This window comes from Lissotriton vulgaris, chromosome 10, assembly GCF_964263255.1.
Source record: "Lissotriton vulgaris chromosome 10, aLisVul1.2, whole genome shotgun sequence".
NCBI classification, from domain to species: domain Eukaryota; kingdom Metazoa; phylum Chordata; class Amphibia; order Caudata; family Salamandridae; genus Lissotriton; species Lissotriton vulgaris.
Genome location: NC_141698.1, coordinates 29250902 through 29274913, shown reverse-complemented (window position 1 = coordinate 29274913; position 24012 = coordinate 29250902). Strand labels below are relative to the sequence as shown.

At 45.5% G+C, this 24012-nt stretch overlaps 1 protein-coding gene across 2 annotated transcripts in view; it reads left to right on the top strand.

Annotated features, from left to right (window-relative positions):
• PORCN (porcupine O-acyltransferase) overlaps positions 1 to 24012 on the top strand; it is a 64117-nt gene that overhangs the window by 23237 nt on the left and 16868 nt on the right. The window contains exons 5-9 of one of the 2 annotated variants that reach the window (XM_086940329.1): positions 1166 to 1347; positions 9350 to 9480; positions 12585 to 12602; positions 12743 to 12757; positions 19550 to 19675. In XM_086940329.1, the coding sequence (XP_086796455.1) occupies positions 1166 to 1347; positions 9350 to 9480; positions 12585 to 12602; positions 12743 to 12757; positions 19550 to 19675 (472 nt within the window). The remainder of the gene's footprint in view (positions 1 to 1165; positions 1348 to 9349; positions 9481 to 12584; positions 12603 to 12742; positions 12758 to 19549; positions 19676 to 24012) is intronic. The other variant, XM_086940330.1, reaches the window with a different exon arrangement.

The window sequence follows — 24012 nt, the reverse complement described above, 5'->3', positions numbered from 1 at the left end:
ATCTTTCCATGCAGAGATGTGCATATCTAGGTCTCCCTCTGTTTCCATGTCTAGTGCTCTGCCTCCGTGAAAGGATGGGCCTTTCTGTTGCTCCCTCTGTTTCCATGTCTAGTGCTCTGCCTCCATGGCAGGATGGGCCTTTCTGTTGCTCCCTCTGTTTTCATGGAAGGATTCACTGTTCTAGAGTAGACCCAGCTTCAGGCATCTGCTCGGGTGCACTAATGTGTGTTGTTCTTACATTGTTCATATTGTCGCCTCGAACAGTACAGTGAACACACAACCCTCTGCCCAAGTTTTACTTAAACTGGTGCGAATACGCCACAGATAAAGGGAACTGGGTCCAACAAACACACCTTCATCCCAAATGTGATACTTACACATAAATTGGAAAAACATATATATTTCTTTATTCACATTATTTAGTCCGTATGGTACAAAAAAGAGCATAAAATTCGATCTCTAAAGGCTAATGTCCATGTATATCCTGAGTCACACACATTCATTCTGTCTAACCATCACACAACCACCTACTCCTCCTGGAAAAGAAATTGTGTTCTTGAACTGTGCGAGGAGTGAATAACTGTACATTCCCTACATATAACTATGTATGTTATTCTTACATTGCATTTGGTGTGAATTTACCCTGGGGAAGCCTCTTGGTGATTTTGGATCATTGTTATCTAATGATTTGGCGTGTGTTGAATGGTTTGAGTGTATGAGTATGTGGTTGTGTGATGGTTAGACGGAGTATGAATGTGTGTGACTCCTGATTTAAATTGCCATTAACCTTTTGAGATGACCGTGTGTTTCTAGGACCCAGTTCCCTTTATCGGTGACGTATTCGCACCAGTTTAAGTCAAACTTGGGCAGAGGGTTGTGTGTTCACTGTACTGTTTGTAGCTCTATTCCCCTATCCCTCTGCCTTCTATCCATTCCAGGGGCCCCCTTCTGTGTGAGTGGTCATATTGTCGCATCGCCTCCTATGATCCCATCAGTTGGGTCGCATCAAGGACCTGAAGAGCTCTATGTATCGATGATCGATCCACCCTAGTCAATATTGGTCTGTACTTGTCTATCCCTCCACGTGTGGCAGCCTCCTTTCTCACCCACCATGTACCACCATCATTTTGAATAACCCACCTGTCCTTTCTTTGACCTCTTGCAGGTGCACAGATGATTGTGGCCATGAAAGCTGTGTCCCTGGGCTTTGACCTGGACAGGGGCCTGATCCCGATCATCCCGTCTCCGGTGGAGTTCATGGGTTACATCTACTTTGTGGGGACGGTGATCTTCGGGCCCTGGATGCCTTTCCGCAGCTACCTGCAGGCTGTGGAGAGCAGGAAGCTGGTGAGCATGTCACTTCTGTCTGGGTGGGTTTGTGGGCGCAAGGAAGGCCCTGCTTTAAATGTTGTCGCATTGGTCATGGAGCCCATCTGAAGGTTCAAATATATGTACATTGGACCATACCTAGATGCCACATTTTGCAAACCTAAGAGCCAGGAAGGAGAAATAAGTGCTGTAGCTCCAAGCTGTGGAGCATAGGAGTTCATTTGAACTCCTGCCTCTGTAGCACAGATATCTTCCTCGTGCTGCGTTGGGGAATACCTGAAAAGTGTTCAAAATAATACAATATAGTACACTCCTGCAGGTTAATACTGAAATAACATAAAGCATAAATTATGTTTATAAAAACAACCATTATTTAACAGATACAAAGCAAAATACAAGTGTCATAAATACTGTTTAACCCCTTGCATGCGCGTGACGGCCGCAAAGCCGTCATGCGTCACAGTGGGCGTGTGTGGAGGACGGCCCCTGTCGTCCGAACCCAGCCCACTCATTACAACCCCAGCACCGCGGCGGAATTTTTGCTACGGTAAAGGGGTTAAATTAAATGTTAACTTGTGACAAAATAAGCGTCAAGTGGCACTAAAAAAAGACAAATGGTCACCTTGGAAGGAATGTTATTCAGATATTTTGTTCCAGAAAGAGGTTTCATGTGAGAACATGACCGAGCGGCAGGTTTCTTTTTTTAAAGTATTTATTCTTGCATCTGGAGGTTCCCAGACACAGGTTTTGCTTCTTCAAGCTTAGCATCTCCTGGCCTCTCTACTTCTTCATCTTCCATTCAGAACTAAGTTTTGCCAGATGAACAGTTAATAAATGATGCTAGAGATCTTAATGCTCCATCTCTTGAGCTGGATGACCAGACCCGGTTGTTTTACGTGCCCTCCAGTGGTTTAAATATTGGTTTTAGTGCTGCTAAAAAGGCCAACCAAGCCTTTTGTGACTTTTTTGGTCGGTTGCGGTGGGCGATGCTTGGAAAGTTGGAGTCCACAACTGGGAAGCACCTAATTATGTTCTCTCCTTGCACCTGACTAACTGTCTTTTTTTTTTCTCTAAGTGCTATTTACAATCCTACATTTGCACCATCGTGGTGACCCTCCCCCTTTGCTTCTTCCATCACTTCATCAACAGCCGCACTCTCCATTTTCTGCGTTCCTAGAACGCTGAATACATCTTCAAATATTCACCAGCAGACAACTGGTTTTTGTTAATGACCCTGTGCTGAAATTGTATGTAAAAGAGCTTTACGCCACTTAATCTTCAAAAGCGTGCCAGGTCTCTGGGAGTCTGTGTAATGAACACATATTTAATGGTGCCATGGGCCAGTAGTCTTCCATGAAATCACAAATGCACAATTATTACATCAAAAAAAAATCTTTTTTATTTTCCTTTTGCATTATAATTGCTCTATCGTCCACCATAGAATCTATTAATAGCTGCCACTATTAATCTTCCAGCTTGTATGGAGAGGTTTATGTTGTCTTGTGAGTCTTGCTACAATAATTTAACTTTTGTATAAATGTAGCATTTTAACACAAATGTACAACTTCAATATTAAGAATATTATTGTAGCCTATGCCCATGTTACTCATTTTACAAATCTTGGAAGTAATGTTGATGGAAAATTGGTGATGATGTCACATCCTGGAAGTTGAACCATTATGCCCCTTCAGATCCTTAAAAGTTTGGTTCTGTGTTCGCTGTAAACCACGCTTGCAGCTCTGGGATTTCTTTTTTACAAGTCATTATTTTTAGGGATGTCGGGACTTTTCGTTCCAATGAAGCCAATCTAGACTAGAACTCCTGGAATACGTATTTGTGAAATTAAAACCAGGTTGGGGACCGTGGTATCCGAGCAGCAGTCATCGGGCGACTCTAAACAAGTAACAACTTCCTACATGTCTCAAGAGGGAATAACTGTCCTACAGAGAGCTGGCTTTGGGTTCAAAGAGAGACCACATTTCATGAGAACAGCGTACAAAACCTTGATGTTGTGGTAAATCGTAAAAGTATTAAAGGACAGGGATAGAGTTAAATCTAACTAGATTTCAGCAGTCTGATTTCTAAGGGTAAAAGTAGTACTGCGGGGCAATGAATCGTGCTCAGTTCAGCTACCTATGCACGGAAGTATCCTTTTTTTCTAGAGCGCTTTGATTAAAGGGATATTTTTTAAATCTCTAAATAGACTCTAATGACATCGTTCGATCCAGCAGTCCACCATGCCTCACCTACTAACGCAGCCTCCACTGAAATACCTGCCTTCTAATTGAAATCAGGGTTACTATAATTAGATCTTGGTCAAACCTCTCCAGTCTCTGCACCTTCCTTTGCCACCTCATGCCAGCTCTGATCAGTTATTCTTCAATGCATGGATTAGTACTCACTGCTTTAAATTTACCTAGTGAGCACCTGTCCCTTGGCCCACCTTTTTTTCGTTGTTATATCAGACTAGCAGCCCGTCCCGACGTTGTCCGGGTATGAATTGCTGCCGGCCAGTAGTATATTGTTTTGTAGGATTTCGTTTTGATAGCATTTCTTATCTGTGACAGGCCTGTGAAACGCTCCGATTCACAGTGCACTGCTGATGCACTTAAGAGTGCGCGTTCAGTAGTGTGTGAACTCGAGCTTCCCTACTTTATTTTTCCTTGCAATATTATATAGCGCAAACTCGACAACATGGCATGAGCACAATTTACATTACAGAAGAACACATTCATTTGTGGTAGGCACGGGGAGAAAAAGAGATTTGCCTGGAATCACAGGATGTTGAGCTGATGCCGAGATTCGAACGTAGCTCCCCAGCTCTAAAGTTCGCAATTCTAGAACTTGTGGCGGGTGGTGTGTCTAAAAGTGTATGTCGGTGCTGGCCATCAATGAGAGAGACCTGTGCATTTTTCAAATGGGTGGTGAAAAAATAGGAGTATGTTGCTGGAGATGTGGGCCGCCGTGCCACCAATGTACTTACCGGGGGAGGGTAAACACCAATTATTCCGCAACTTTCTTTCCGCATACCATCACTCCGCATACTTTCATTACGAAATTACCATGACTCCACAATGCCATTATAACGCATGGCATTACATTTTATATGCTTTTACCACGCATACATTTACAACGAAATTCGTTGTAAATGCATGAATGGTAAAAGCATGTTTTTTTAAATGTTTGGATAAGGTAAGTATGGGTATAGGGGTATATGTTTTGGGGTACTGAGGTATATGTTTTGGGGTGTTTAAGTATTTTAATGGTTCAGATATAGTTTTGGGTTATGGGGTACAGGGGTAGTTTTAGGGATAGGTATGGGTTTTGGGGTACAGGGGTATTTTTAAGGTTCAGGGGTAGGTTTGGGTTTTGAGGTACAGGGGCATTTATAGGGTTCAGGGCTAGGTTTGGGTTTTGGGGTACAGGGGAATTTTTAGGGTTTAGGGATAGGTTTGGGTTTTGGGGTGCAGGGTATATTATAGGGTTAAGATGGGTTAGTGTTTAAGAGTGTTGGGGTATTTTAAGGAGTAAGGGTGGGTTATGATTATGGGGTGCAGGGGTATTTAAAGGGAGCAGGATGGAATTAATTTTTAGGGTGTAAAGGGGAGCGCTGGACAAGCACACCTGGAGCTGGAATGTACAGCACCTGGGAAGAAAAAACAATGAAATATTGGGCACAACGCTCGCTTTTTTTCCCCGTAATCCCACGCCCACAGCACATGCCCACACCCCCTGCACACGCCCACAGCACATGATATGAGACATGGCCTGAAGGGCGGAACGTACCACACGCCCCCAGTGTTTGTCACGCCCCCAGCACAACGCAGACACGCCCACAAGGGACTACTTTGCTGGCACGGTTCTTTTACCTTTTAAATGTATATGGTGGGCGTCTGCATAGCCTATGTCCTTCTGCTGCAACTGCCCTTCCCAGCGCTGTATTGGGTGTTGTGATTGGTGCTGTGGCTCCTGAGATTACCCGCCTCAAAGGTTTGGGCTCTCTCCTTATTATATTAGTATGGATATGGACTCTAAAAAGGCTGGAGCAGGAAGGCTCAGCGCAACAGAGACAAGAGGAAATGATTGTATTCCATGCTGGCTGGACCAGGCAGAGATGTAGAATAACTCCAACAGGCGTCTTAAATGATACCAACTGTTTTCCAAATGAAGCTGGCTCGACCTTCCTGCTTGATTTCTTGGCGACATTTAGCACCCCAGTCATCACGCCTTCGTTAGAGGAATATCTCATCCTGGTTTCACGTGGTTGAGCTGGAAGGTTCAGAAACACCGTCTTATTAAAAAGCATTGTGAAGGTAGTAACTAAATCCATGCCCCCCTGAGAATCCAGGCACCGCATCAAAGCCCAATGTTGGGAAAGACTCATGCTTTTCAAATTTGATCTCGCTGCTCTGCAAACTTTGCGTGCACAAGACTGGGCGCAGACTAAGAGCATTCGTGACCCTGGAATGCTATCCACGATGCTTTGTATGATTGAAATGTTTTCCAACATCATTTGAAGACCTACAACGTATGTGTTCATCTATTTAAGGTTTTCAATACTATTGGGCACATGATTCAGTGGGAACAATAAGTGGGCATAGCTGGGCTTGCTTGGTCTTGGATCAAGTCGTTCCTGACCAACTTCAGTCAACAAATTAGGTTGGGGTCCGCTGAACGAGTCCAATCGCAATCGTTAAAATCTGTGTCTGATGTTCTTCTGAAGCGGTGCCTGAGTCTATGGAGAGATCATTGGAAAGCCAGTCTTAGTAGTTCGGTTTTCAGAAGTTTCCTGAAACTCTTGTGGTTGAGTTCAGATCTTTTGTTTGGGTTGAAGGCGTTCCACAGCGAAGGTCCTTGAACCTCATGATTCAATCACCATGTTTCATAGTTTTGAAGGATTGTTGGTTAATCCAGTGGGTAGACGCTGAGTGGAGGTTTTTGGTGTACGCATGACGAGGTGCCAGTTTCTTTAGATATAAATAAAAAAAGATTAGGCTCTTAGATGAACTAAAGCGAGCCATTAAATAGACTAACCGCTTCACTGAGGATGTGAGTCGTTAGTAACACTATTGACCTCCTTGCTGAGAGCTGCTCTAGTTGCCCATCACAATGTTGAAAATGGGTGTCTGTCACCTGGATTTTCTTTAGCATTGACAATATTGTAAAATGCTCTGGAAAAACAATTGGGGAAATATCATTAAGACACAAGAATCACAGTACCAGGGTTTAATTCAACAAAAGGGTCACCTGCTCAAGGGTGCACTGCATGAGGATTCATGGCAGCAGAATGTACTCCAGCAAGAACCATTTCAGCAGACTCCATCGCAGCAGGATGCAACACAGCAGGTCCACCACAGCAGCGCGCATCGTTGCAAAATGCGTAGCACTGTGGTTTCACAAGCGGGACATCATTCCACAGTAATCTCGTTCATTCCTTTGACTTTCTTACTCAGGAAGAATGGTTGCTGTGGCCTGCCTAGGTTTTTGAAGTATTCTTCTTAAATGATTCTGGAGATTGGCCACCTTCCAGGGTTGTCTTTCCAGTTAAAGAGCTCCCATGTGAAACTACATGTCTTTAGTCAGATTGCTACTATGTCCTGATGAGACCCACTGACCAATGCACTTGGGGTTGAATCGTCAACACACCATTCAGCTGCTCTGAACTGTGCTACTGAAACACCCCAACACTGAATGTGTTTCAGAATTAAGATCATTGTGCATCCTTGTGCATTTCACGAAGTACGTGTTCTAAGTTTACATATTTCATGTATCGTAGAGCGCAGCGGCACCTGCAGGACTTTCACCTAATACCTTTTGTAATATTGGAATATCAACACAACGTGAGTTGACTGCCCAGTAATAGTATTCCTCAAAACAATGTATCTTTTCAAAATACTTCAACAAATATTCTCTTCAGATTTGCGTTTTAAAAAATATATATATATTTTTTAAATTTGCTTGAAGGTTGAATGCTTAATCTTTCGATACCTTTCCCACTGAATGAATCCTAAGGAACCACCTTTTCTTAGCTTTCCAGTTAGGTGAAGCAGAAGACAAGATCCCTATTTAGTCCTAGATGGAGTCTCTGCCTCTGCCCATGTGTACCACACCCAGCCCTTGCATTAGAGCCCCTGGTTCTAGAGACAGCCAGCTGTGTCAATGGAGTAACAGCATGGTGCTAGCCCCATGCTGATGTCCAGTTCAGTCAAGTGGCCATGAAGGAATTTGCAGTTAAACGTGGGAGTCCATGCCTGCACCCACGGGTCTAAGGGCCAGATGTACAAAAAGTTTTTTTGTGTTTGAAAATGGGCAGATTCTCAGAATCGAGCCATTTGCAAACGCAAAAGGGAATTTTTTTAATGTACAAAGGCCCAATCTGTAATTTGGTAACCTATTACCGAATGGTAAATTGAGTTTGTGATTCAGTATTAGGAAGGGGCATGTTAAGGGCGTCCCTTCCTAATACTAAAATTCAGTGGTCTGAAATGTGGTCACAAACATTCGCATTTTACCATCTACTTCAAATAGCTGGTAACCCATTTGCAAATGGGAAGAAATCCACAAGGGACCCCTTCCTCTTTCTAAATGTTTGTAAAAACATTTTTTAAGAGCAGGCAGTGGTCCTAAGGACTTTTAAAAAAAGAAAACCTTTCATTTTTCTATTTGAAACACATCCCGTTTTCCTTTAAGGAAAACTGGCTGCATTTTTTTTAAAAAAACATTCCGTTATTAAAAAGCAATCACAAACTTGGTGGTCTGCTGACACCAGTAGGCCACCATCCCTGTGATTTTTGCAATTCTCAATAGGTCGCAAACCGAGACCTACCTCATGAATATTAAGGAGCTGATCTATTTGCGACCCACTGGGAATCGCAAAATGTGTCAGACACATTTGTACATTAGGGCTTGCGATTAGCAGATAGCAAATCACAAAAATCTGCTATTTGGTAATCGCAAACAATTACCAACGTACATCTGACCCCAAGTGTGCTGCCTGGAATGAAAAGTTGTAAGCCCGGGAAGGGGTGGTGGTGAAGGGAGAGAGTACCTAAAATTCAAAGCAGTACATGGTTACATTCCTGTGACGTTTTTGCCTTTTGGGTTGTGTGGAACCCATGGGACTCAAATGCAAATAACATTACCAAAGCACATTGGTGTGATCCATGTAGTATCACTGATCTGGAGCTAAAGCACATCCTTTTTCATACATCTTGGTGCCCCACAAGTGGGAAAAAATACAAAAGGGGCGCATGAAACTCTTAACAGTGGTGACATTGACATCTAGCAATTTATGCAGCCAGAGAGCATTTATATCTTGTGGGGGCAGGAGCTGATGGCGAACCTTCAAAAGACATTATACATGGAAATAGATCGGGTGGTTATAGCTACTGGGTTAATTGATCCTTAAAGCTTACAAAAGTATGACAAGGACAATTGTCGCGGGTGAGATCTCGCCTGCAGCATTGTGTCCAGTTGTGGCCGGATCTCCAGAAGGATCAGCGGGACACAACCTTCAGGAGAGCGATTGAGATGGTGTAAATTCTTGACCTGTGACCTTCTGGATTGCGATGCAAATCTTTACAGTGTAGACCCGGTCCTACAGCAGGTGTAACCTGACCTTCGTACTGACCCAAAATGCAAGCTTTTTTGTATTTTTGGGAGTTTAAACAAGTGCGTGTCCTTCATCTAGGGATATCCTGTACTTGAATGCTGATCTTGATTAAAAGATAATGTCTACATTTCCTTACACTGAAGAGGCAGCCCCATGGCAGTAGGCTTGTAAGAAAGGAGCCAGGCTACAAAGCATACTGACCAGTGCATACAACGAGTTGCTCACACAAAGGCTCACGAGGATGGGTCCGAGCAGGAGTTTATTACCTATGTTTGTAATAACACCTTAAATACAATGCTGCCGCCCACAGAATGTATTCTTCTAAGTGACCCAGGCTGCTCCTTTGCTAGCAGGGAATGCTGCACGACTAGGTGGTTTTAGTACTTAAAACTCTTTTTCTCTCTACAGAGCTTCTCCTGGTTCCGGAAGGTGTCCCTCAGCCTGCTGCTGTGCCTGCTGTGCCTCATAGTCTCCACTTGTGTGGCACCCTACCTCTTTCCCTACTTCATTCCTGTGTACGGAGACCGTCTGCTCAGAAAGTGAGTATATGCCACTGTACTCTCCCTCGTGTGCCACCCTCAAACAAGCGATCCCCAAACTCATGTGGGCCAGAGCTGTACTTCCTTTTTCACAAATCCCTATCCTGCTTCCCCAGCTAAATCAAATGAGTTGGTGGCTCCTGCCCAGAGATGACCCGGGAGCTCCTGCCCAGGGACTCCCATGAAACGGGAGCTCCTGCCCAGGAACTCCCATGAGTTGGTAGCTCCTGCTGAAGAACCCCCATGAGCTGGGAGCTCCTGCTGAAGAACCCCAATGAGCCGGCAGCTCCTGTCTAAGAACTCCCTTGAGCCAGTAGCTCCTGCCCAGGAACTCTTGTGAGCCGGCATCTCCTGCCCAGGAACTCTCATGAGCCGGCATATCCTGCCCATGAACTCCCATGAGCCTGCGGCTCCTGCTCAGCAGCTCCCATGAGCCAGTAGCTTCTATCCAAGAACTCCCATGTGCTGGTAGCTCCTGCCCAGGAACTCTCATGAGCTGGCAGCTCCCGCCCAGGAACTCTCATGAGCTGGCAGCTCCTGCCCACGAACTCTCATGAGCTGGCAGCTCCTGCCCAGGAACCTCATGAGCTGGCAGCTCCTGCCCAGGAACTCTCATGAGCTGGCAGCTCCTGCCCAGGAACTCTCATGAGCTGGCAGCTCCTGCCCAGGAACTCTCATGAGCTGGCAGCTCCTGCCCAGGAACTCTCATGAGCTGGCAGCTCCTGTCCAGGAACTCTCATGAGCTGGCAGCTCCTGTCCAGGAACTCTCATGAGCTGGCAGCTCCTGCCCAGGAACTCTCATGAGCTGGCAGCTCCTGCCCAGGAACTCTCATGAGGTGGCAGCTCCTACCCGGTGATGGGCCAGGAGCTCCTGTCCAAGGACTCCCATGAGTTAGCGACTCCTTCCTACTGCAGTAAAATTGTGCACAAAGTAGGGATAATGTGATGTGGTGCAGGATCCAGTGCATAAAACAGGCAGGTGGTCTGCTCAGTGATGCAACCCTTCATCTCTCATCAGCCTCATTCCTCCTCCTCTCTCCTTCCATCTCCTCACTCTACACCTGTTCTCTCTTCTTTCTTTTCAGTAAGGTCTATTTACAGTCCTGCTTTGCTGCCATCATGCCAGCCCCCTTGCAGTTTGTTCACTGTGCTGACAATCACAATCTGCACATTGTGATATCTGGCCCCGGCCACTATCTTCGAACCGACCAGTGATGGGTTCATATGAAGGTTTTCTACTTCTGCTCCCATGCAGCTCCCCAAAGACCTACTAACAGCCGCCTGGATTAATCTGACGACCCTTGCATCCCAGGCTGTAAATGTTTGACAGGGTGCAAAAGGAATCAGCTCTCCTTAGTTCTAGGACCCACAGCCAGTCTTCATGTCTCTGTGTCGCGTATGAGGCACCGTGGCCCAAAAGCCTTCGATAACCTCTCAGTGAAGGTATCTCGTTACCTCTCCAACATTACTTGTTCTTACCATTACTACAAGAGAATTACCTTACAGCATCATTACATGGTGCAGGATTACCTCCTAGAAAATGGTAAGAGTAATATTTTATCATTTTTATTTTACAGATTGGTGGGCTTAGATTCCTCATTTTCTGGGGGGAAACAGACTTAAAGCAGTCTACAGTAATTATAATGTATAATAAAGCTATAACATACTGCAATTATATTTAGCCTATTTATTACTGATGAATATTATACCAAGCTAAGTGATGGGAGTAACTCTAGGCTAAAGCTAAAGTTACTATATCGTTTCAAGATAAATCGTGAGTTTGTTTATATAATTCAAACTCAAAATTGAAGAGTGATAGCATTAGAGAGAGATCCACATGTCTGAATTTAATGTCAATTATGTTAGTTAATGCAGCATGTTTCTTATTGGTAAGAGTGTTAGGGGACATGCATATTAATTGGAAGTGCATTTAATGCATCTCAGTTGCATTCAGTTATAATTCATCATTTAGCATATTTCAGAGTTATTTTAGCAAAAGGGTTACAGTCAGGGTACACAAGTTTAATTTTAAATGAATAAAAATAATGTAATTAATACCAAATCAAACACGACAAATTATTGTCGGTACTGGAAAAAGTTACCCATTGGTGACAAGGTAAAGGTCATAATGAAGAGGCGTTGAGGTAATGATAAAATTAATGATATATTTATACTGAGGAGATAATGGAATCCAAGATAATATAATTATAGTTATTGCAGGAGAGGTAATGCTGTTGGAAAAGTTAGTGTTCTGAAAACTACAGGAGTATGGACCCTTCAACCACGTTGGGATTTGGGTAGGAAATGAGGTTGGAAAGTTAGGGTACTGCAGAGGTAATGGCAGGAGAATGGATGGCATGTATCCATCTTAGTGGTGCTTATTGGGTAACCCAGGTTCATTTTATTCTAATTTTGCAGTCGCTGGCCCCGTTGACCACCTCTAAGGGCATTTATATCTAGGACGTTCATGCAGAGTTTCGAAGTTTTCGGAGTTGGCAGTCATTTTACTAAATGCATAATTTATCTAGCAATTGACTGTATTGTATCTCTACAGCCTTCATTTAACTCGCTGAGCTATCTTGCCAGCCGTCCTGATGCTGCTCTGCAACCATTGCAGCCCTTACTCAAAACATGTTCCCTCATGACTGATTTATTAAAAGTGCCTTGGAAATGTCACTCACTCAGGGCTAGCAAAACACTTTAATGGACAATTCTGATGGCAAACAATGTGATGCATTGCTAGTTTCTTGAATTAGCTAATAAAGCAGTGGGGCTGGTCTTGATTGAAATGTGCTTGTGAACATAGTGGCATGGTGGGTGCATTGGAGGACGGCTTCACTGTTTGAGCCTTGCCTCGTTTTGTGTGTCTGTCAGTCTTTTTCCAGCTGAGCAGTACTGCTGGGCTTTCATCAGTTCACTAGAAGGCTTCTTCCTCACATTCATTTTCCATTCGCCCCCCTCACACCTCTCTCTCACTGACTGTTCGTTCGATCTCCACTCTGTGCCACTTTTATCTCCCTTCTAGCCGCCAGATTCTCACTGTACTTTTTCTTGCATTATTTTGTTTTCTTTGCCTTTGCACCGCTGACTCTCTCCGTCCGCAGCAAGAAACGGAAAGCCAGGTAACTGCTTTCACTTTGCTTTTTCTTACTTTTACTAATTGCAGTATTGTTTTCTGTCCTTACATTTCTGCAAGTGTCTTTTTTCTAATCTCAAGTGTTTTTCTTTTGTCTATCCTCTGTTTCTGCTCCACTGATGCTAGGGGTTCTGTGGTCAGGTGAGTGCTCACTTGCCTCTGATGAAGGGTGGGATGGATGTGTGAGTGGGTTTGAGAGAGGAGCAGGAGGGAAGATGTGCACCAGAATCAATATTGAACAACTGAAGGGTAAACCCAAAAGCCTCCTATTTTAAGACTTCAGCATACTAATATAACTGATAATAATTGATCTGTGGTCCTACATTTTCACTTGTCTATAAAACAAAATCTACTAGTATGTTTACTACTAAACTGGTCTGTATGATAAAGCTAATACCAATTCAAAGAAAAGGTTTTGGTCATGCTTATCCATGTGCTTTCAACTCAATATACACATTGTATCCTGCTGTTGTTTACGATGATGTGGATTTGGAGTTGTTGGTGGAAGAGGGCACTTTTAGGCGTGGTTTCTGGATTCGAGTATGGCCTCTGTATCTCGGTGCTCGTTTGTTTGTATGCAGGATACGAGAATAGTTTTCTTTCGTAATGATGGTCCGCGAGCGGAATGTTTACGCTGAGCAGATCTTTGGCATCAACTGTAGGCAGGTCCATTGATCTGAAAGGTGGCCGAGAGATATTGGAATTGACTGTACACTATGGCTTAGGAGTTTGAAAGTATTTCATGACATGTCTGGGATGGAGACAACAAAGGTTCTTTAAGATAGGCATGGTGTTAGTTTTTCCTATTGGCCTTGATTTGTTTCTGACTTGCCTTCCAAGTTTGTGGGTTTTCTTTGCAATTTATTATGTATTTTCTACATTTTGTTCTCTTAAATGTTAGCATAATATTAAAACTTGAGAGGCGGAGGGCCGGTTTTCTTCTCTGACGAAGGATAAGTGACCCGAGCAGGGTAATGCAATGTTGCTTATGGTGGGAAATGAATCCAAGTTGCAGGGTGAGGGAGGCAGCTGTAGTCTTGGGTTTTCTTGATGCTACATTGCATTTGCTCAGTCTCTGCGGTGTTCAGATTTGGCCAGCCCTTCTACTCTTCATTGGATTGAACATTTAGAGTGTGGAACGATGTCCACTTTAAGGCTTTTCGTGAGGCTGGGGAGGTGTAGTTTTTTAGGTCTCGCCTGGACATCGCATCCGAAGGATGCGTCCAGGCTGGAGACTTATAGTCGTCTGACACGGGGGAATGAGGGACACGAAACTGTGACGAGCGGCTGGATTGAGCTGCGTGCACGCGTGTCAACATTCACGCATGCGCACATCACAGCCACACGCATACACAGCACTCACGCATGCGCACATACACACGCATACACAGGCACACCCCCGTCACCTACACGCATACACAGAGACCCCTCCACACACACCAGCCCCTCTCCTCTCGGCTCCACACACACGCACACGCATTTACACTTACACAGACACGCAGGCACCCAGACAGGCAACCCCCCCCCCCCCGTCACACACACGCATACACACAGACTCCAGGACACATACACATACACACACACATGCACGCTCACACACATACACAGTCCGCCGCCGCGCGCGCGCACACAGATGCCCCCCCAACAAGGCGAAGCCCCACTCACCGGCATCCTCAGTGCAGCGGCTCCCACCGGCAGCAAGACTCTTCTTCCCTTCTTCGGCACCGGGGCGCAGGGTAGGCTCCTGCCTGCTCCGGTGCGCCAAACAATCGCGGCTCTTCCGTGGGAGGCGGGGTAGGCTCCCGCCCTCCTACTTCCGGTTGTCCCGCCCGGCCTGCCTGACTTCCTGTTCGCAGGCCGGCGCAAAACGAAAGCGGGAGTCCGCCGTAATTGCTTACCTTAGGGCATAGCTTTCCAAACTATGTGTCGCGACACGGTACTGTGTCGCCTGACATGTATGGGTGTGTCGCGCAACGGGGCTCTAATCAAGCATGTCCTTCTATCTGTCTGTCTGTTTAAAACTTAAGACTTAAAGATTTAAGACAGACATACTTTATCGTGCATCAGTGAGGCTGAGGCAGAAAAGGAGCGTGTGTGCGCGGCGGTTTCCTTTGTCGCGCGCGTTGATTGGTGAATGCGCAGTGAGTATTTTTTATAAAACTGTAAAATACTTGAATCAAATGCGCATCACGACGTCTGCGCATGTCCGTGACTTGGTATGATACAAGGAGGCAGGAGAGGAGAGTGTGCGAGCGGCCGGTTTCCTTTGCCGTGCATGTTGTTTTGCCAAGCGTGTTGTTCGTTGAGGGTGGAATGCGCAGTGAGTTTTTTATGAGAAAATTATTAGGTACAATTGCACGGACTTGATTCCTGGAGTACACCCTGTCCACGCACAGAGGACTCCTGAGCCGTGGATGGATCTGGTTTCCCAGGCGACCTATGGCCGGGTTGTGTGCCTGGCCCTCTCCATCAAGTCTTCGTCTGATCTGTTTTGATAAGGACGGGTCGGGTGGGTTCGTTGTTATGGGTGATTGATTTTTTTTTTGTAAGTACATTCCTCCAAGATACAGTGAAGCGTTTAGTACTTTGGTATTGCGGGTACATTTTGTCTCTTACCTCGTAGCTTCTAATCTACGGCCATGTGCTGTTGCAGGAACATATCATTTTGCCATTTTGTTCAGACATTGACCAAGCTTAGCTCCTCTGACATAAACCAGTGCACGCAGAAGAGGTACCCGTTTTATGCCACAAAAGGAACAGTAATGATGAGTGCAGAGTGAGTGCAGAGTGACAGTGAGTGCAGAGTGCATGCAGTGAGTGCAGAGTGACAGTGAGTGCAGAGTGCATGCAGAGTGACAGTGAGTGCAGAGTGACAGTGAGTGCAGAGTGACAGTGAGTGCAGAGTGACAGTGAGTGCAGAGTGACAGTGAGTGCAGAGTGACAGTGAGTGCAGAGTGAGTGCAGAGTGACAGTGAGTGCAGAGTGCATGCAGTGAGTGCAGAGTGACAGTGAGTGCAGAGTGCATGCAGAGTGACAGTGAGTGCAGAGTGACAGTGAGTGCAGAGTGACAGTGAGTGCAGAGTGACAGTGAGTGCAGAGTGACAGTGAGTGCAGAGTGAGTGCAGAGTGACAGTGAGTGCAGAGTGCATGCAGAGTGACAGTGAGTGCGGAGTGACAGTGAGTGCGGAGTGACAGTGAGTGCAGAGTGACAGTGAGTGCAGAGTGACAGTGAGTGCAGAGTGACAGTGAGTGCAGAGTGCGTGCAGAGTGACAGTGAGTGCAGAGTGCGTGCAGAGTGACAGTGAGTGCAGAGTGAGTGCAGAGTGACAGTGAGTGCAGAGTGACAGTGAGTGCGGAGTGACAGTGAGTGCGGAGTGACAGTGAGTGCGGAGTGACAGTGAGTGCGGAGTGACAGTGAGTGCGGAGTGACAGTGAGTGCAGAGTGCGTGCCGAGTGACAGTGCGTGCCGAGTGACAGTGAGTGCAGAGTGACAGTGAGTGCAGAGTGACAGTGAGTGCGGAGTGACAGTGAGTGCGGAGTGACAGTGAGTGCGGAGTGACAGTGCGTGCCGAGTGACAGTGCGTGCCGAGTGACAGTGCGTGCCGAGTGACAGTGCGTGCCGAGTGACAGTGAGTGCAGAGTGACAGTGAGTGCAGAGTGACAGTGAGTGCAGAGTGACAGTGAGTGCAGAGTGACAGTGAGTGCAGAGTGAGTGCAGAGTGACAGTGAGTGCAGAGTGACAGTGAGTGCAGAGTGCGTGCAGAGTGACAGTGAGTGCAGAGTGACAGTGAGTGCAGAGTGACAGTGAGTGCGAAGTGACAGTGAGTGCAGAGTGACAGTGAGTGCAGAGTGACAGTGAGTGCAGAGTGCGTGCAGAGTGACAGTGAGTGCAGAGTGACAGTGAGTGCAGAGTGCGTGCCGAGTGACAGTGCGTGCCGAGTGACAGTGCGTGCCGAGTGACAGTGAGTGCAGAGTGACAGTGAGTGCAGAGTGACAGTGAGTGCAGAGTGACAGTGAGTGCAGAGTGAGTGCAGAGTGACAGTGAGTGCAGAGTGACAGTGAGTGCAGAGTGACAGTGAGTGCAGAGTGACAGTGAGTGCAGAGTGCGTGCAGAGTGACAGTGAGTGCAGAGTGACAGTGAGTGCAGAGTGACAGTGAGTGCAGAGTGACAGTGAGTGCAGAGTGACAGTGAGTGCAGAGTGACAGTGAGTGCAGAGTGACAGTGAGTGCAGAGTGACAGTGAGTGCGAAGTGACAGTGAGTGCGAAGTGACAGTGAGTGCGGAGTGACAGTGAGTGCAGAGTGACAGTGAGTGCAGAGTGACAGTGAGTGCAGAGTGACAGTGAGTGCAGAGTGACAGTGAGTGCAGAGTGACAGTGAGTGCAGAGTGCGTGCAGAGTGACAGTGAGTGCAGAGTGCGTGCAGAGTGACAGTGAGTGCAGAGTGACAGTGAGTGCAGAGTGAGTGCAGAGTGACAGTGAGTGCAGAGTGCGTGCAGAGTGACAGTGAGTGCAGAGTGACAGTGAGTGCAGAGTGACAGTGAGTGCAGAGTGACAGCAGAGTGACAGTGAGTGCAGAGTGACAGTGAGTGCAGAGTGACAGTGAGTGCAGAGTGACAGTGAGTGCAGAGTGACAGTGAGTGCAGAGTGACAGTGAGTGCAGAGTGACAGTGAGTGCAGAGCATGCAGAGTGACAGTGAGTGCAGAGTGACAGTGAGTGCAGAGTGACAGTGAGTGCAGAGTGACAGTGAGTGCAGAGCATGCAGAGTGACAGTGAGTGCAGAGTGACAGTGAGTGCAGAGTGACAGTGAGTGCAGAGTGACAGTGAGTGCAGAGTGACAGTGAGTGCAGAGTGTGTGCAGAGTGACAGTGCGTGCAGAGTGACAGTGCGTGCAGAGTGACAGTGCGTGCAGAGTGACAGTGCGTGCAGAGTGACAGTGCGTGCAGAGTGACAGTGCGTGCAGAGTGACAGTGAGTGCAGAGTGACAGTGAGTACAGTCACTCAGCACCACCACATTATCAGTCAGAACCACCACAGCATCACTCAGAACCACCACAGCACCACTCAGCACTACCACAACATCACTCAGCATCACTCAGCACCACCACAGCACCACCATAGCACCACTCAGCACCACCACTGCATCACTCAGCATCACCACAGCCCCATTCAGCACCACCACAGCATCACTCAGCACCACCACAGCACAAATATGTTCTCTCAATGTTTCAAGCTTTATTACAAATGTCACAAAAAGATGTTAATATTTCACTTCTGTTCTTGGATTTTGTTACAATAAAATACACTGAACATAATCTTCACAAAAGTTATTTACAAAAGTTTAAGCTATTGCCATTATAAATTACAATCACTTTTATTAAGTATTAAAAAAAATTAAAAGCCATTGTTATTTGTAATATCAATACATCTAAGTCACGTAAATACAAATGTTGCATTACAAATGCTATAGGTGTCACATTTGCGAAAGTTATAACTATTGGCATTGTAAATGACAAAGCTATTAATTTAGCTATTTTCAAAACCAACACCTAAATGAACGTTTGGTGAATTTCCATTAAAATATTTGACTTTTTTACTAAGATATTATTATACTGTTTTATGCAAACAAAATTTAGATACTGCATAAATAACTTTAATAAAACATATTTTATATGAAGCTTTTTATGTAAAAAAAAAAATATAGCATAAAGCAAAAAACAATTGCCATTTACAATGCTAATAGCTCAAACTTAAATAATGCGAGACCTATTGCATTGCAAATGCTTGTTATATTCATGCGATGGAAAACCAGGAACCAGACTAATGGAGGGACTTCATGCAGAGCTTGACTTACTGCAAGTTTAATACAGATCCTCCTAGGACAACAGGGCTTTTATTATGATTTGATTTATGCACTTATGAAGTGCAACCACCACCCTGGAAGGAGCATCTAGGTGCTATGCGGGAGTGGGCAGAAGAATCAGACCGTCATAGATTACACCAAAGAGAGACGGGAGCGGTGAAAATCCAGGTCTTAAGAGCTTTCCTAATGAGCGTCTCTGACTCCAAAAGTCTTAGTTGAATGGGCAAAAGGTTCCAAGCTCTTGTTCCTAGACTTAACACCGACTTTGACACTGGCCCTTGTGTATGTGAATTTGGTGTTGCTCACCATCTGGAAAATTGACTCAAAGTTGCTGGAAATCTGCTGCTTGCCAGATATCATTTTTACCTACTCAAAGGATTTTCAGATACCAGATTTACTTGTTTACTTACTTCTATATAGAAAATAAGAAATTGGTGGTGTCCCCAAATTTTCGATCCATAAAGTTATGTTAAAGTATTGCGTCAGGTGTGCACTGGGACTGTTCTTGTCCGAGATCTGGTTTGGATCCTGCAAGATCGAGTGCTCGGTAGAGAAGAATGCACCGCCAGCGGCTTTATGAACAATGGCACCAACATTTTGCTGATGATTGTACATCATTTGCAGGAGCCTGTGTAAGTCATGTAAGGGGACCCTGTGTACGTCTATGTAGGGAACTCTTTGAAGGGCAGGTACTCTGTGCAGGGGTGTGTTTACAAGCATACCTGACATTGTACCAGGGATCCCCTACAGAGGTGCAAGTAATGTTTTTGGTTGTGTTGGTTGGTTTAATAGTGGGCTGTACATGGCTGGTAATGGGCTTGATGCTGTTTGTACCTCACGCAGGCATGGTTTGCAAGGTAGGTTATGTGCCTCGCTTTGTGAGTTAGGCTTGCAGTCAAAGTTTACATGCATGGCTTTGTAAAAAGTTACTAATAGGGCATCTTGCCAGTCCTAGGCCTACATTTTTGCAATTTGTGTAGTGTATGCCTGCACCACCTGCTTCCCAGCCGCTGCTGCCTGTGAATCCTTAATATGTGATATCTCCTGACCTAATACTTTCCCTCTCATCAGGTGGCTGCGAGCCTATGAGAGTGCACTCTCCTTCCACTTCAGCAGCTACTTTGTGGGCTTCCTGTCGGAGGTGACGGCGACTCTGTCGGGAGCTGGTTTCACCGGGGAGAAGGAGAGCCTGAAATGGTGAGGAACAGGGTTATGGGCTGGGCAGGGATTTTCCCAAGACTTCCTAATGTACCGTTCCAAGCTAACGCAAGTCTAATGAATGTTTATATTTGTGTGGTATGCCTCTGTAATGTTTACTTCCATTACTTGACATTACAACTGAACAGGGAAGCCATCTTAAGGCATGTACTGGGCACTGGTCAAAACGAGTTTCCCAGATACATAATGACTTCACTGAAACCTGTGGTGTTTGGTATCAAACACCTTGTATTAATAAACCCACACTGATTCCAGTGCTGGATATATTAATCCATGCACCCAGAGGGTACCTTAGAGATACCCGTGAACCCTACTAGCCGTTTAGTGTGATGGCAGATCAGACCAGTCCATCCTGTCACCACAGACTAGTTTCTGACCCCCTAGGAGGTGAGATCTCTGCTGTCAGAAGACAGAAACAGTGCCTGCTCTGGAGAGAGGTGTTCTTACCCCCTCCACCAGGAAGGCTGGTAAAGCAGTATTCCAATGCAGGTGGCTTCTAAGTCCACTGCAGCCTTCGGTATGAGACACAAGTCTTCCCCAGACAATAGAAATGCCACCCCCTGCCCTCTGGCACCAGGACAGGCGGGAAAGTTAGCTATTCAGGAGGCGTGTTGTACTTCCAGGCTGGACACTCCTCTTGGGTGACCTGCCTGAAGTAAGCACTAAGTTAGGAATTCCCCTATCTTGTGTGAGGTAGAATTAGGAATTCTGGGACAGGGTGATGCCCACTCCCCAAAGGAAGTGGTCATCTAGGGGATATAGTGTCCCCAGGGGTAGGTAGCCCTTTAGCTACTACCCCTCACTTCCCCTAATGCCCCTAAATTGAGTATTTATGTGTGTGAGAAGCTGGCCTGGGATATGATGGCCACTAATGTAAGTGGGCACCTTGCACCAGTGCAGACAACCCTTATGGTAATTTAAGAGGTTTTAGACAACCTTAGAAAGCTCTCTAAGTGGTAGCTGTGGAGAGTAGCCTTCAAGTTTAGTCCAGAAAGAGTGTAAAGCAGACTGTTTTACCAGAATGCAATCTTATATTATAGATTAAGTGAAAAGAACCACACCATGTATTTATAAAAAAATTAATTTACGATATAATACTCTCTAGTACGTTCCAATATCTCCAACATGGAGATAAACACAATGCACACAATACTTCAGCAAAGAAACACAGTAAATAGCACAAGATACACAGTGAACCCCAGGGGCGGACCAAACCATATACTAAGAAAGTGATATAAGAACCATGATTCGGATCAAGACCGGGTCGAGAGGATGTAGAACTGCTGGGGACCCAAGGAACCACCCATGGTGAGTAGATAGGGACCACATGGAGAGCGTGTGCAGTGTGGAAACACGACAGCATGGTTTGTACAACTCTGTGCAAGTCGCGGTTGGATTTTTTTAGATTAAGGACCCTTCCCAGTGGACCCTGAAGAAACCCCGTGGAAGAAAGAAGGTTGGAGAGCCACCCCACCCGTGGATACCCTAGTACCCATGTTACCTACACCAGGGAAACCGGGTGCATACGTGTGATATGGTGTTGGAAACCGCCATCAAACCCAATGGAGGACTTCTGGAAAGTGCCACAGTGGAAGAAGGAAGAAGTTTCAGGTGGAATCCGAGGATGGATTCTTGATGAGAGGTACCTGCTAGCAGAGGGGACAGAGTCTGTCACTCAGGAGTGACCAGAAGACTTGGAAGACGAATGCCCTCCAATATCGGGTGTTGCAGGATGGATGACCAGGAATTTGACTCTGCAGCTGCAAGGAGCCGGCGATGCTAGGGAGGACCAGGAGCCATGCACAAGCTGTCCCTCGAAGGATGTCTAGTGATAAGGGGTCGGTGTCTGTCGGGAGCACCAACAAGCCTTGGCAAATGCAACCAAAGTAGAAATCAAAGAAGGAGCAAGGTCGGGACCGGCAAAGTCCAGGGGACTCACCACAAGCAGGGTAGTCAGGCCAGGCCCCGAGCAGTCAGGGGAGCCCAAAAGAAACAAGCGTGACACTCAAAGGCACTCCAGCACCGATACCAATGCCAAAAGACACCACTGCACGCAAGCCCCACAGCCCGAGGAGAAGTTGACCAACAGTGTCCCCACGTGACCGAGCATCTCAAAGGTCAAGCACTCCCTGTGTGTTGCCCCAGACTGGTATCAGAGTGCCAGCTTGCAGGCTCTTTCTGCCTGGACTATTCCCCCATTGAAGTGAATTGGACACCTGATGCTGTAACATAACTCTGCACACAGACGCCCCAGAGCCTACCGAGGTTACCTGTTCGTGTGGCCTGGTACTTTGTCCCATACTCATTTTAAGTCCAGAAGAACAGTCCCATAAGTCGCCATTAAATGCCCGAATGCAGTACATGTTTTTCCTCCATAGGATAACATTACCGCTCCCAAAAATTGCACTGTCAACTTTTGAAAGCTGTAAACTTTCGTACCTGATTCCGATGATCTTGGTATCTAAATGCAAATAAAAGTATGTGTTATTTTTATAGATTGGTGTCTGATTTCTGTATTGAGTGTTTGTCGCACTTACTGTCTTTGTGTGTGCAATAAATGCTTAGCACTACCCTCTGATATGCCTAACTGCTCGGCCACACTTCCACAAAAGGGAGCATTTGGGCCCTCATTTGTGCCTCTGTAAGCCAACTGGGGCTTGCCTGGATTTTTTACACTGTGTACCCCTTTTTGGTCCACTATATAAAGAGCCACCTTCCTACAAGTGTGAACCTTGAAACTGTAAAGTCTGCTACATCACACTTGTGTCTTTGTTAAACAGCTTTGAGATATCTCTGTTGTCAGCTGGTTAATCAATGCTGACTCTTCCCACAGTTTGAAATTATGTTTTGGTTTTGGAGTTTTTATAAATGAGAAGTGAGCGAGTGTGCAGCACCCACTTTTCACCTCTCCTCACAAGCGACCTGAGTGAGACCAGGTTCATTTGTTTGGGCCTCATAAGTGTTTTCAGTTCAACATTTTTTGTGTATTGTGGCACTGCACACACAGACTGGCCATATGCAAATCAACCCTGGTCCTGCTCCAATAGGAAATGTAGAGCACAACCGCCAGGACCGGACCCGTCCAGTGGGGGGCGCAAGCAGCCTCCGAATAAATGGTTCAGTGGCTGTAAATCAGTATTCTTTTGCCTTTAAAATCTGTTACTTACCTATAAATATATTTACTTATCTGCATTAATGTTGGCACATGCTTTTAAAGCAATAGATATTCTCTTAACAAACAAGCTTTGGTACCGGCAGTAGTCTCACATTAGGGACTTATAGGCTTTGCCAATGCCATATGGTGATGCTGTAGAGATCATCAAGATGCTGTGCAGCATGGCCAAAAGAAAACAAAACAAAGGTGCAATGATGCGACCTCTGTATTTTGTGGATATGCGTGTGCACGCTTAAAAAATGACGCAGGTGGCTGTCAATTTTTTTTTACTTACCCATCCGAGTTTAATCAGTCAATCGAAAAGAAAATGTAAAAAATAACGCAAGGATAGTGAGAGCTATTTGTTGTCTAGTACTCCCCAAAAATAAAAAATAAAAATCTTTTCGCGGGGCAACATGGGATCATGTGAGGAGGAGAAGTAGTGAGGTTTGGTCCGGGGGGGGGGGGAATTCAGCACACCAGGGAACACAAGGGGGAGGGAGTTTGACTGGTAGAAGTAAACAAGAGGGAGTTTGCCTCAAGCAACACGGAGTGCAGGGGGCGCTATTTGGTGGTGAGAAGCACACAAGGGAGAAAGCTGGAAAATACATGAATTCTCATGGAGTGCTTAAGAAAAATTTACAATTAGTTCCCTAAGAGTGAACAGGACAGAAGCCAGCCAATCGGATAAATGGTAGGGTCTATGCTTGAGGAGAGCGTCAAACTCAAAATGGACAAGGTGGGAAAAGGAAAACCATTGAATAAGAAGCAAGCAAGAGAGTGAAGCTAAAGGCAACCAATGGTATGCAATGGGCGGGCTATAAGCCCTTTAAGGTATTGGTAAACCCATCTTGGTCTGTGGCAAACAGACAACTTGTGCTATCTGGTAGGCTTGACCTAAAAACTTGTAAACATTGTAGCTGTAACTGAAAATAGGTAATTGTTTACCTGATGAAAATATGCAGTCAAATAAAAAAAAATGTTTGCTACATGAAAATAAGAACATCCAAAATGTTTTGTATTTATGAAAGAGCTAGTTACATCTTTAGTTTAAAGATTCCGGTTTCTTTAATAGATGAGAAGAAACATTAAATAATTCACCTTTTGTCACTTAGGAGAAAAAATAAAAAAAAATACATGCATGTACTATGAAATTACCAAA